The 14,397-nt window shown below is 48.4% G+C and overlaps 1 protein-coding gene across 1 annotated transcript in view; it reads right to left on the reverse strand.

The window, feature by feature from the left end:
* Positions 1 to 14,397, reverse strand: part of LOC142297467 (uncharacterized) — a 231,552-nt gene that overhangs the window by 22,836 nt on the left and 194,319 nt on the right. The window contains exon 8 of the mRNA XM_075341693.1: positions 4,609 to 4,624. Within this exon, the coding sequence (XP_075197808.1) occupies positions 4,609 to 4,624 (16 nt within the window). The remainder of the gene's footprint in view (positions 1 to 4,608; positions 4,625 to 14,397) is intronic.

The following is a 14,397-nucleotide window of genomic DNA, read 5'->3' on the forward strand; positions in this document are numbered from 1 at the left end:
AGGACGATTACAAAATTGACTGAAGATTAATGGATGAAGCGATGGCGGCTTTCGCTTCTAGTTATTGGATCCTTTCTGAGTTAGTATATACACACTTGATTCCAACACCCGTGTCGATTATATATATATATATATATATATATATATATATATATATATATATATATATATATATATATATATATATATATATATATATATATATATATATATATATATATATATATATATACACACACACACACACACACACACTTCGGTCCGCTCCCTGTCCAGCTCCGCAATAACCCAAGAAAAACTAGCTACCACCATCAATCGTTTATACAGGCAGATTGGACGCACGTTACCGGTAATGTCTGGCTTCACGAGACTTCAGGAAAGCGGTTTACAGAGCAAGAGGAACAAAACTATTAAATGTTATATATTTAATCCAACAATTAGGCAGTGATTCTTAAAATATACAAGAGAAGTTACAAAGGGGACAAGACATAAAAATAAAAAGGAAAAACTAAAGAAAGTTACTAGGCGTGTGGTCATAGGAATGGCAGAGATCTTGTGAGAAGGAGCACTCCATTTGGAAAATGATACAGTACTTACAGCACGGTGAATCTCCCCAGAACTGAACACTGGTTCCAGGCCATGATCCACTTTAACGAGGTACCAGCTGCTCCCACCTCCCTCCCCAGGAGAGCTCCACTGGAGGCAGGTAACTGAGATGAGGCTCAGGTACCAAAAATGATGAAGTTCTCAATGACATCTGCTAATGCTGACCACAGAAAACAAAGTTTTCCACTAACCTGGTGATACAGACAGCTGGCGCTCCTCCACCACAACGTCCGAGTACAGATCCCGGTGTCCTTCTACATAATCCCACTGCTCCAGGGAGAAATACACAGCGACGTCCTGACACCGGAGAGGAACCTGACAACCAACGAGACCAACATCACCCAGAATCCTCCAGTGTACACTGTATAATCTCCCAGCAGTCTCCTCTCATCCCCCAGAATCCTCCGGTGTACACTGTATAATCTCCCAGCAGTCTCCTCTCATCCCCCAGAATCCTCCAGTGTACACTGTATAATCTCCCAGCAGTCTCCTCTCATCCCCCAGAATCCTCCGGTGTACACTGTATAATCTCCCAGCAGTCTCCTCTCATCCCCCAGAATCCTCTGGTGTACACTGTATAATCTCCCAGCAGTCTCCTCTCATCCCCCAGAATCCTCCAGTGTACACTGTATAATCTCCCAGCAGTCTCCTCTCATCCCCCAGAATCCTCTGGTGTACACTATATAATCTCCCAGCAGTCTCCTCTCCTCATCCCCCAGAATCCTCCAGTGTACACTGTATAATCTCCCAGCAGTCTCCTCTCATCCCCCAGAATCCTCTGGTGTACACTGTATAATCTCCCAGCAGTCTCCTCTCATCCCCCAGAATCCTCCGGTGTACACTGTATAATCTCCCAGCAGTCACCTCTCCGGTCAGCAGCTCGGTGATCTTGTTGGTGAGGTGGAGGATCTTCTCAGGTGTCGGGGAGTGCGGGGCTTCTGTGTTTCGGCTCTGGATCTCGCTCCGTCCTCCGCACAGATGGGGGGTCACACACTCCCCAGACGTCGTCTTCACCACCATTTGCGCCTGTATACAGTGAGAGACGGTGATCACCACATAGATTCTAATAATCCTCCATCTTTTCAGTCATTCCTGTTATAGTAATAGAGATAAGTGTGATCTCTCGGGAGATTCTCACCTTTCCCTTTAACAAGTCGATCATCTCTAGGGTGAGGAGCCATATCCGTGCAGCCATGTTGCTTTTGCCCTCGTCTACCCTTGTGGGGTCATTTTTCCTCCTGACGTCCTGGTACTGATCCTTCTGCCCCTCCATGTACTCCCACTCTTCCATGGAGAAATAGACAGCGACATCCTGACACCTGATAGGAACCTGACAGACATATACCCACATTACCCAGAATCCTCCAGTGTATACTGTAGAATTTCCCAGCATTCCCTGCACTCACCTCTCCGGTCAGCAGCTCCGTCATCTCTCTGGTGAGGTCTAGGATCTTCTTCTCAGGCATCGGGGGGTGCGGGGCGTCTGTGATGGGGCGCTCATTACTGCTCCGTCCTCCAGATACGTGGAGAAGAATGATGGGGGCCGCACAGTCACCTGTCCTCTTCTCCACTATTGTGTAATCCTGTGTAAGGAGAGATGCTGGTGAGTATTAGGCCTCCTTCACACCTGCCTGTCTCCAGCGTATGGAGGCCATTGTCACACCTGCCTGTCTCCAGTGTGTGGAGGCCATTGTCACACCTGCCTGTCTCCAGTGTGTGGAGGCCATTGCCACACCTGCCTGTCTCCAGTGTGTGGAGGCCATTGTCACACCTGCCTGTCTCCAGTGTGTGGAGGCCATTGTCACACCTGCCTGTCTCCAGTGTGTGGAGGCCATTGTCACACCTGCCTGTCTCCAGTGTGTGGAGGCCATTGTCACACCTGCCTGTCTCCAGTGTGTGGAGGCCATTGTCACACCTGCCTGTCTCCAGTGTGTGGAGGCCATTGTCACACCTGCCTGTCTCCAGTGTGTGGAGGCCATTGTCACACCTGCCTGTCTCCAGTGTGTGGAGGCCATTGTCACACCTGCCTGTCTCCAGTGTGTGGAGGCCATTGTCACACCTGCCTGTCTCCAGTGTGTGGAGGCCATTGTCACACCTGCCTGTCTCCAGTGTGTGGAGGCCACTGTCACACCTGCCTGTCTCCAGTGTGTGGAGGCCATTGTCACACCTGCCTGTCTCCAGTGTGTGGAGGCCATTGCCACACCTGCCTGTCTCCAGTGTGTGGAGGCCATTGTCACACCTGCCTGTCTCCAGTGCGTGGAGGCCATTGTCACACCTGCCTGTCTCCAGTGTGTGGAGGCCATTGTCACACCTGCCTGTCTCCAGTGTGTGGAGGCCATTGTCACACCTGCCTGTCTCCAGTGTGTGGAGGCCATTGTCACACCTGCCTGTCTCCAGTGTGTGGAGGCCATTGTCACACCTACCGGAGACACGGTCACACCTATATGAAGTAAAATCAATAGAGATCTTCACACCTCCATGTTTACACAATGTCACGTATAGGGAGAGAGGCCATAGCAGCCCTATAGGACAACACACAGGAAGGAATGCCTTATTGCTAGGGAAAGGGGGAAGTGATGACCTCTGACAACAATCTGCAGCTGACCCTCACGGCCCTCACCGACCCTATACAGGTTCCGCACCTGTCACTGAGCTGGATACCTGGGGCCCTGTCTTCTCCTGGCAAAAGGGCCCTAAGTAGGGGCGGGGCTACCTTATGGCAGAATAAGACGCAGGAAGACAGAGCTCATGCATTCCCGCAACAGAACACTCACCAGAAATCTTCTGGGAACTTCTGTTCCCATAGTGAAGCGACGGTCCATAAGAAGCAGCGACCTCGGAGGGTGAGGGAGCGGACCTAGCCCTTTTCTTTGGCTCTGCAGTGGTGCCGCCGAGCAGCAGTTCGCCTTCAAAAATGTCACTCACGGGAACACAGGGGCAGCAGCAGCCCATCCATACAAGGAGCAGCTGCACTCCTAGGTAGGTCAGATGACTATCTAACCACAGACTCACAGGGCCCCTGAGCTGTAGGCAGCAGAGAGATCCGAGTTAGCCCCTCACAGACCTCACAGCACTCCCCTGCCAGGACACATCAAGGCCCTAGTCTGTCCCCTCCACGCAGAGAGACTGTGGCCCCGGGGAGCGGGCCTGCTTCCCCCAGAGAGCACAATGTCCAGCCAACCAAGCAAGGAACAGCAGAGCCCCAGCTCAGGTGCTCTGACCCGGAGCCGCATGAGAGAAGGGAACAAACACCCACAGCCTGACCAGACACAGAGGTGCGGTGGGGACGAGGTGTGGGAATGGAAGGCACATACTAGAGCAATCCCGACCAGACAAGAAATAAACACTACTTGGGAAATTGAAAACATCCCAGAAACAAGACATGTCTAGTCTGCATGCAGAAATCAAACAAGTGGGTCATCAAATGGCAGATATGGACGACACACAGGAACCGCTGTTTTCCCATATGGAATCCCATATGTCAGAGCATACCATACAAATACAGGATATTATGACCCATTTAAAAGACATTGTAAATCGACACTAATGCAACAATGAGCATCATTGGCCTTAATGAGTCAATGGAAACAGCACAGCTGGAGTCCTGGGCACCAAAGTATTTTAATGACCTTCTTTCGCGTGATCCTGAACATCAGGTCTAATTGGATCGTATGCACAGGGCTCTGGATCCCAAACAGTCTGACCCTTCCTGCCTAAAGGTACCGTCACACTAAGCGACGCTCCAGCGATCCCACCAGCAACTGACCTGGCAGGGATCGCTGGAGCGTCGCTACACGGGTTGCTGGTGAGCTGTCACACAGGCAGATCTCACCAGCAACCAGTGACCAGCCCCCAGCCAGCAGCACGCGTGGAAGCGATGCTGCGATTGGTAACTAAGGTATATATCGGGTCACCAACCCGATATTTACCTTGGTTACCAGCGCACACCGCTTAGCGCTGGCTCCCTGCACACCTAGCCACAGTACACATCGGGTTAATTACCCGATGTGTAGTCTGGCTATGTGTGCAGGCAGCCGGCACTGACAGCGTGAGAGCGGCGGACGCTGGTAACGAAGGTAAATATCGGGTAACCAAGGAAAGGGCTTCTTGGTTACCTCATATTTACATTGGTTACCAGCGTCCGCAGAAGCCGGCTCCTGCTGCCTGCACATTTAGTTGTTGCTCTGTCGCTGTCACACACAGCGATGTGTGCTTCACGGCGGGAGAGCGACGACCAAAAAATGGCCCAGGACATTCAGCAACAACCAACGACCTCACAGCAGGGGCCAGGTTGTTGCTGGATGTCACACACAGCGACATCACTAGCAACATCGCTGCTACGTCACAAAGGCGTGCTTCAGCAGCGATGTTGCTAGCGATGTTGCTTAGTGAGACTTGGCCTTAAGACATGTTACATGTAGGATATAGTAGAAAAATTCCAGCATCCAGAGTGAATATAAAACAAATTCTTTATTCCAATTGCTTTAAAGGTCATTCCATGAAATATAAAACCAAGTGGCATATCAAACAGGTACGCGTTTTGGAGGGTTTCGGAGAAATTGTTTTATATTCACTCTGGATTCTGGATGCTGGAATTTTTCTACTATATCCTATGCTTCAGTGGGCTCTGCTGATGTCCGTGCACCGACCAGACTTTCATTGGAACTCCAGTCGGGTGAGCTGGTTGTTTTCCCTTGTGATGTTACATGTAGGGTCTACTTCTACAAAGAAAAAGAATCCATACGGAGGCACTGCAGAGATAAGGGAGCAGGTTCATATCAAGGGACTCCTCAGGCTGTGCTTCCAGATCTGGCATGCAGAACCGTACAACTACACAATGCACGGAAACCACTTTTAGCTGCGCTTAAAGATAGATAAAAACATTCCATACAGATGGGGATACCCTCTTCAACAAAATCGAGTACTCCCATCTTTCTTGGGTACTAACACAACAGGAGAGGCCCAAGGACTATGGGAGGCCTGAATCACCCCAAGCTGTAACATCTCCTCCAGGTCATGCTGCATGGTGCTTCTAACTGATTCTGGTACCCGGTAGGGATCCTGCTGTATGGGACGAATGCCCTGAGTGTCCACATGATGTTGGGTCACTGTGGTTCGACCTGGTCGGGATGAGAAAGCAGCCTGTCTCTGATGGAGCACTCCCAGCATTTGTTTTTTCTGTAAGGAATCTAAGTGATCTCTCAGAGGAACCTGTTCCACAGTGGATGGGGCTCTGGCTGCTTCAACAAGATCAGGTAATGGGTCCTCATCCTCCTGACCATCTTCTGATGCCAGCCGACAGCTTGCCATCATAGGTAATGTCCGATCATGGTACTCCTTAATCATATTCACATGGACAGTCCTTTGTCTTAGACCCTGATCATCTAGAGCAAGAAGGTAATTGGCGTCGTTTAGTTTTCTGTTTTGCCGATGAGGAACAATCATTAAGACTTGTTGTCCCTCTACAAATTCTCGATAGCGTGCTTTGCGGTCATACCATGTCTTCTGTCTGGTTTGAGCCATCCGCACATGATCCTGAGCCAAACTAGCAAGTTGAGCCAGGGTTTCCCGAAGCTTGAGGACATATGGAACAACAGGGGTTCCTGTATCTTCAACTTGCCCCTTCCAATATTCCTTTAGCAGAGTTAAGGGTTAAGGGTCCTCTGACTGACCTTTCTTCCATAGAGTAGTTCAAAGGGGGAAAACCCAGTGGACTCCTGGGGAACTTCCCGATAGGCGAACAGGAGATGGGGTAGGTACTTCTCCCAGTCTGAATCCCTGTCAGTGAAGGCCGTTAGCATATTTTTCCGTGTTTGATTAAACCGTTCACAAAGTCCATTGGTTTGAGGATGGTATGCTCTAGCTCGAATTGCTCGTACTCCACAGGTGCCCCACAGACACTGCACCAACTCTGACATGAACTGGGAGCCTTGGTCCGATAAGATCTCACTTGGGAATCCTACTCGGGTGAAAATGGTAACAAGGGCCTCGGCCACCTTGGCTACAGAAATACTTGACAAGTCTACGGCTTCTGGATATCGGGTTGCGTAGTCCACAACATTGAGAATGTACTGCTTTCCAGATTTACTTGGTTTAGCCAGAGGTCCAATTACATCGACAGCTACTCTTTGAAAGGGTTCTTCTATGATAGGGAGTGGTTCCACTGCTTGAGAAATTCCAGGACAATAGAAAATTTGAGTCAATCGTCTCTCGGTGCGGGTTTTCCCTTGATGGCCAGCAGTAGGAATGTCATGAGCAAGGTGTAATAGGGAAATTCTGAATTTCTGAGTAACAATCAGCTGTTTGCTATAAGTCCAGGGCTTATCTAAGGAGTCAGCGTTGGTAACCAGATATAGAAGTCCATTTTCTCTGATAATTTTTTCCCCATTTTCTCCTAACTGCCCTACTTCAGCCCGAGCTTTAAGCTAGCCAGGATGGGGTCAGTCTCTACCTCTTGTCTAAACTGAACTTTATCCCAAGTGACATTCATATGAGACCCACAAGAAGAATCACTCACCGGCTGTGACGGTAGTTCGGGTGGTCTCATTTCCATTGATGGGTTGAACACGTCCACATCTGCTGCTCTCTTGGCTTGACTTCTGGTTATCGCACCGACAAAGTGGCATTGAAGATTCCCCACATCATTCCCTAGAAGAATGTCTGCAGAAAGGCCGTTCATCACACCAATCATGCATTGTTTTGCCCCAAAGCCATAGGCTATGTGTGTCCAGAACAAGTGCTGCAGTGATCGGGGGAGTTCATACTTACCTCCATCACGCAGCACTTCTCACCGGCGTCTGTCAGCGTCTCTACACTGTGCAGGAGAAGGTGGGTGGGCCTGAACTAGCTCTGGCTGTCACATGACCGAAGCTCGTGCAGGCCCCGCCCACCTCCTTCTTCCTGCTTATGGATCCACCGTGCTCCAGACTCCTGTGTACCGAGGGAAAGTGACCGGGTGTCTTCTATCAAAGCAGGTAAGTATGGGACCATCCGCAGGTAAATCCGCAGGAATAAATTGACATGCAGTTATGTGTGGCTGCGGGAAATCCGCAACATATTCCGCACTCGCACATTCCGCAACGTGGACACAGACACTCCACGTCCCATAGGATACCATGGGGAGTGTCTGTACATGCTAAAACCTGCGGATTTATCTGGAAAATCCAGATAAAGCCGCAGGTTTTCCGCAGCAAAATCCGCAGAAGCAAGCTCCCGTGGGCACAGGGCCATAATCCAGGGTCACACTCACTCTTGGAATGTATCTTTGAGTACCTCCAGCCAATTCAATGGCAATTCCTGGTCCCTTTTGCATTGCTTCTGGTTGAATTACTCGGGGATCTGCTATGGTGAGAAAAGCCCCAGTGTCACGAAAGCCAACAACTCTTTGGCCATTTAGCACGACCTCCTGTAGATGTTTATGCTGAAGATCAGAAGGGGCGGCTGTGTCTCGCACCCCATAGACTCTTGGTAGGGAAGTCAAAATATGAGAGTCACTTGGCAAATCATCAGGGAGTGAATCCAGCTCTTCTCCTGTTGAGGGTGTCTGTAGATCATGGGTCCCCAATTCCAGTCCTCAAGGGCCGCCAACAGTGCATGTTTTCAGGATTTCCTTAGTATTGCACGTGATAATTTAATCACCTGCACAGTTGATGATTCCAACACCCATGCAATGCTAAGGAAATCCTGAAAACATGCACTGTTGGCGGCCCTTGAGGACTGGAGTTGGGGAACCCTGCTGTAGATAATGGATAGGCAAAGGGGGTCTGTAACTGTTTTGCCTCCAAACACCTGGACAGTGAGCTTGCAGATGACCAGGCTGCCCACATCCATAACATCTGCGTTCTATGATTCTTTCTCCACGTCGTACTCCCAAAGAGGAGGCAGGAGTAATAGGAGGCACATTCACACGGGGTCCGCCATGTGTTGGTAGTCTAGTGGGACGGTGAACATTGGAGGCCAAAGGACAAGGGACCACTGGTGTTGGGGAGCTGGTAGTTTTTTTTCTCACTGACTAGTAGCCTTTTCCATTGAGGCTTGATGGTGAGAAGCTCATCAGCTAGAGCGGCAGCTTGTTCCACAGTTGACAGTTTTCTCTCACGCACCCATTCCCTGATTTCAGTAGGGCACCTGGCATAGAACTGCTCTTTCAGGATGACCTGGGAGGAAGGTCTCCCAAGTTAAGGCCCCCTCTCCTTCCAGCCAGTGATGGCATAATTGTTTCAGTCTGTGGGCATACATCTTGAAAGACACTTCTCCATCACAGGCTAACGTACGGAACTGAGTCCTATAAGTATCTGGGGTCACGGCATAATGTTCCAGAATGGTCTGTTTTATCTCCCCATACTCACAATTCCACTGAGGGTCCATAGTTCTATAGGCATCGGCAGCTCCACCCTCCAAGAGGCCCACCAGGTGTCTGACTCGCTCTCTTTCTGGGACTTCCATTAATCGGAACTGATGTTCAAAGTCCTGGAAGAAGCCCTCAATGTCACCAGCAGCTTCATTAAATGGCTTAAAGTCCTTGCGGGACACTCTGGAGAATTCCCTCATAGTGGGTGCTGTGGTTACAGTTTTGTCTGGAGCCTCTAGCTGCTTCCACAGCAAACCTCCTCTCCAGCAATGCCCTCTCTTGAGCTCTGTGAATGGCATCCATCTTATATTCAGTGGTGACCTCATCTCCAAGCAGTGCCATCTCCTCCTCATACCACACAACCCATTGACTCTTTTGGGTATTTACCTCCAGCTCCCGTCTTTCCTCCCCTTGCTGTGGAAATTGTTTCTCGGTGCAATCTTGCAGGCAAGCGTTTTCCAATACCTCAATTAGTTGCTCCTTGGAGTGTACTTTGTAGCCGACTCCTAATTCACGGGCCTTTGTTTGTAGGCTCACCAGTCCAGTTCCTGTATCCTGAGGTTCTGGTTTCAGACGTTGATGGTCCATTGTCCTCCATTTCTTTTGCTCTGATCCAACTGCTGCCACCAGTTTGTGACGGGGTATGCGACAGAGCAGTAAGGGACACCAGACCGATGAACAATCCAAGAAGATTTAATGAGGCAGGGAGCATAAAACATCCAATATCTAAATGGTTCTTTAGAGGCCACACAAAGGAAACAGATCTGGGGCAATCCGACGCCAAGGAGAATACAACAGTCCTCAGATGAGTTCCCTAAATCCAGCAGCGTGGCAGCTGATCCTCAATGTCCAATTGTCCATGTACGGGTAAAAAGGAGCTGGCCTCAGCACAGGTCCTCGCCCTTCACCCAACAAAGCATAACTAAACTAAAAACATGTGGCTGAATCTCCCACCTCTCCTTAGATCCACCCCCTTAACATTTGCTACTTGTAGTTACTAGTTAGAAAGAAGATCCTAGACACAGTCTCCAGAGATTGTGTACTAGGGAAGCCTCCTGCAGAGGAGAACAATATATATGCAACCCCCACCAAATCAAGGACAATAGCTACTGCTGAAGCCTGAGTGCAATATGATACAGGCTGGGGGGATATAATGTTACAGTTTACCTCTCCACTCAGCAGATAATATAGAATATACAGGAGTTTACCCTCCACTCAGCAGATAATATAGAATATACAGGAGTTTACCCCTCCACTCAGCAGATAGTATAGAATATACAGGAGTTTACCCCTCCACTCAGCAGATAATATAGAATATACAGGAGTTTACCTCTCCACTCAGCAGATAATATAGAATATACAGGAGTTTACCCCTCCACTCAGCAGATAGTATAGAATATACAGGAGTTTACCTCTCCACTCAGCAGGTAATATAGAATATACAGGAGTTTACCCTCCACTCAGCAGATAATATAGAATATACAGGAGTTTACCCCTCCACTCAGCAGATAGTATAGAATATACAGGAGTTTAACCTCCACTCAGCAGATAATATAGAATATACAGGAGTTTACCCTCCACTCAGCAGATAATATAGAATATACAGGAGTTTACCCCTCCACTCAGCAGATAATATAGAATATACAGGAGTTTACCCCTCCACTCAGCAGATAATATAGAATATACAGGAGTTTACCCCTCCACTCAGCAGATAGTATAGAATATACAGGAGTTTACCCCTCCACTCAGCAGATAGTATAGAATATACAGGAGTTTACCCTCCGCTCAGCAGATAATATAGAATATACAGGAATTTACCTCTCCACTCAGCAGATAATATAGAATATACAGGAGTTTACCTCTCCACTCAGCAGATAATATAGAATATACAGGAGTTTACCTCTCCACTCAGCAGATAATATAGAATATACAGGAGTTTACCCCTCCACTCAGCAGATAATATAGAATATACAGGAGTTTACCTCTCCACTCAGCAGATAATATAGAATATACAGGAGTTTACCCCTCCACTCAGCAGATAATATAGAATATACAGGAGTTTACCCCTCCGCTCAGCAGATAATATGGAATATACAGGAGTTTACCCTCCACTCAGCAGATAATATAGAATATACAGTTTACCTCTCCACTCAGCAGATAATATAGAATATACAGGAGTTTACCTCTCCACTCAGCAGATAATATAGAATATACAGGAGTTTACCTCTCCACTCAGCAGATAATATAGAATATACAGGAGTTTACCCTCCACTCAGCAGATAATAAAGAATATACAGGAGTTTACCTCTCCGCTCAGCAGATAATATAGAATATACAGGAGTTTACCTCTCCGCTCAGCAGATAATATAGAATATACAGGAGTTTACCTCTCCACTCAGCAGATAATATAGAATATACAGGAGTTTACCTCTCCACTCAGCAGATAATATAGAATATACAGGAGTTTACCCCTCCACTCAGCAGATAATATAGAATATACAGGAGTTTACCCTCCACTCAGCAGATAATATAGAATATACAGGAGTTTACCCCTCCACTCAGCAGATAATATAGAATATACAGGAGTTTACCCTCCACTCAGCAGATAATATAGAATATAGAGGAGTTTACCTCTCCGCTCAGCAGGGAGATGATGTGTAGGGCGAGGTCGGTTATTCTTCTTGTCGTCTCCTTCTTGTCCTCGTCCATGCTTGTTGGTCGCTCTCTGGATGATCTCGGCTGCGGTTGTGCCGGGTCTTTATGATGGAGCTGGAGAGGACAGGGGGAATCATCATTCGTACAGGTGACATTGGGGGATTCGGCTTGTCAGATCCTTTATGATGGTCACTTATTAGTGTGGAGGGAGGACATAAGATCAGATTTCTGCGGCTTCGCTCTGATCAGGACGACTCTTATCGTCAGTAACACAGGACATAAACGTCTTCTGGTCACGGGGACATAAGAACACGCAGACGCGGCGTCATCACTGCTCAATGCTCGTGTAGATTTGTTTTTTTGGCTCAGGGTAAAATATAAAGGAAAGTTATTAGGATTTGTGCGTCTCTTCATTTAAAGGGGATTTCTAGTAACAACAAGTTATTGGTCAGTGGGACCGGCATGGATTGGCAGAGGGGGATCAGTTCCCTGGTTGGGGTGAAGGTGCAGGGCACCCAAGACCGGCGTCCATTATTCACCATCTCCGCGCTGCACTCGGCTTTTTCCAGCCTCCTCGTACAGACTGAACAGAGCAGTGGCGGCCGCCCTGCTGCTTCTATACCGGGGATAATAGTTCCCCATTCTGATCGGTGCTGGTCCGAGTGGTCAGAAGCTCACTACTCAGTCACTTATCACCCCTCTGTAGATACCTGTATAACGGTGCTGTCCATTTTGGAATAGAACACTGGCATCCATACGGTCTTCTATATGGTGCTTGTAAATAATGGGTTCCTGTTGTATTGGACACACAATGAATGGGGCTGTGGTCATATTTCTATGATGATCCATTCTCTACAGGAGCTGACCTTCCAGCAACAGTCTAAAGCCCGCTTTACACGCTACAATATATCTTACGATGTGTCGGCGGGGTCACGCCGTAAGTGACGCACATCTGGCATTGTAAGGTACATTGCACTGTGTAACAGCTACGTGCGATTGCGAATGAACGGTAAAACGTTCATCGGATGCACGTCGTTCATTCCTCATTAATTGAACGTCAGCTTGTTCATCGTACCCGGGGTAGCACACATCGCAGTGTGTGACAAAATTGAACGTGCCGCACATACGATGGGGGCGGTTACGATCGCATACGATATTGTATGCAGAATCGTAACATGTAAAGCAGGCTTAAGTTTCCCGTGATTATGAATGCAATGTGAAGCTCATTTAGAAAAGAGGTGCGCACACACACATCCCCCCCATGGCAGTATGCCCACACTATATTACTCAATGGTACGAAATGTGGTAAAGAGGACAGAGGACAGGAGACTCAGAAGGAATCTAAGAAAAGGAAGCAACAGAGCATAGTCTGGGACACAAGGAGAACTAGAGCTAGTAATACAGAAGAATGATGAAGTCATCAGCGTCACTGAGACCTGGTGGAGGGACGGGCATGGTGGGAACATACAAATGAAGGCCTAAGCAAGAATACGAGATATGGTAAAGAGGACAGGAGACTCAGAAGGAATCTAAGAAAATGGACCAACAGAGCTCAAAGCCTGGGAAATAAGGAGAACTAGAGCTAGTAATACAGGAGAAGAATGATGGCGTCATCAGCGTCACAGGGACCTGGTGGAGGGACCCGCACGATGGGAACAAACAGATGGAAGAAGACAACTTATTCACAAAGAATAGAACAAAAGAGGAGAAGGAGGAGGAGGAGGATCGGCATTGTATGTCAGAACGACAGCTCTCTACAGAAATTAAAGCTTCAGAGAGTGAGAATCTATTAGAAGATATTTGAGTGAGAATTTATGGAGTAAAAAACGGGAAGGACGTCATAATAGGCGTTTATTAAACACCACCGGGTCACACAGAGGGGACGGAGGAGATTATTTCACATCGAATGGCCACATTCCCAAAAAAAAACATGAAATAGTGATCATGGGAGATTTCACCTCCCCAGACATTCAGTGGGAAACCCTCACAGGTAAAAGGAAAGGCTCCACCCAATTTTTATCCTCCTTGCAGACTTCACCACTCAGCTGGTAGAAGAAAATACAAGGGGACCGGCCATCATGGACCTCGTCCTAACAATGAGGATATGGTTAAGGGACTAAGGGTATCGGGGACACTGAGGCTCAGCGATCGTGCTATCCTTGAATTTTGGGTTGCAAGAGGGGAACACCTAAAAAGACACAGACTTCAAGGTTTGACGTTAGAAGAGCAGACCTCAAGGGCCTAAAGGCAACGATTGGTAGAATTCCATTCCGCTGGGGGCTCCTCTGGTGGGGGGGGCCTGATGCGATGCCAATGGGGGTCTCCTTTGGTGGGGGGGGCCTGATGCGATGCCGTTGGGGCTCCACGGGGGGGCCTAGTGCGGTGCTACAATGTACAATGCTGGGGAATTGGGGGGGTGGGTGTATGATAATGGGGGAGGATGCTTGTAGTAGTGTAAAATGCGGGGGGATTGCCTGTGGTGGAACTTAGGGGGGGGGCGAGGTACGACGCTTGGGGAGGTTTTGGGGTGTATGACGCTTGGGGAGGGTTTGTGTGGGGTACAACACTTGGGGAGGGTACGACGCTCTGGGAGGGTACGACGCTTTGTATAAAATGCATGGGTTTTTTTCGGGGGTACGATGCTTGGGATATAGGTATGATGCTTGGGGTCCAATGCTTTCAGGGTTTTTGGGGGTACGACGCTTGGGGGGTACAGTGCTTGGGTTTTTTTGGGGGTATGAAGCTTAAGAGGCATGCCTGCGGTGGGATTTGGGCAGTGCACAACG

The sequence above is a fragment of the Anomaloglossus baeobatrachus genome, chromosome 3 (assembly GCF_048569485.1).
Source record: "Anomaloglossus baeobatrachus isolate aAnoBae1 chromosome 3, aAnoBae1.hap1, whole genome shotgun sequence".
NCBI classification, from domain to species: Eukaryota; Metazoa; Chordata; class Amphibia; order Anura; family Aromobatidae; genus Anomaloglossus; species Anomaloglossus baeobatrachus.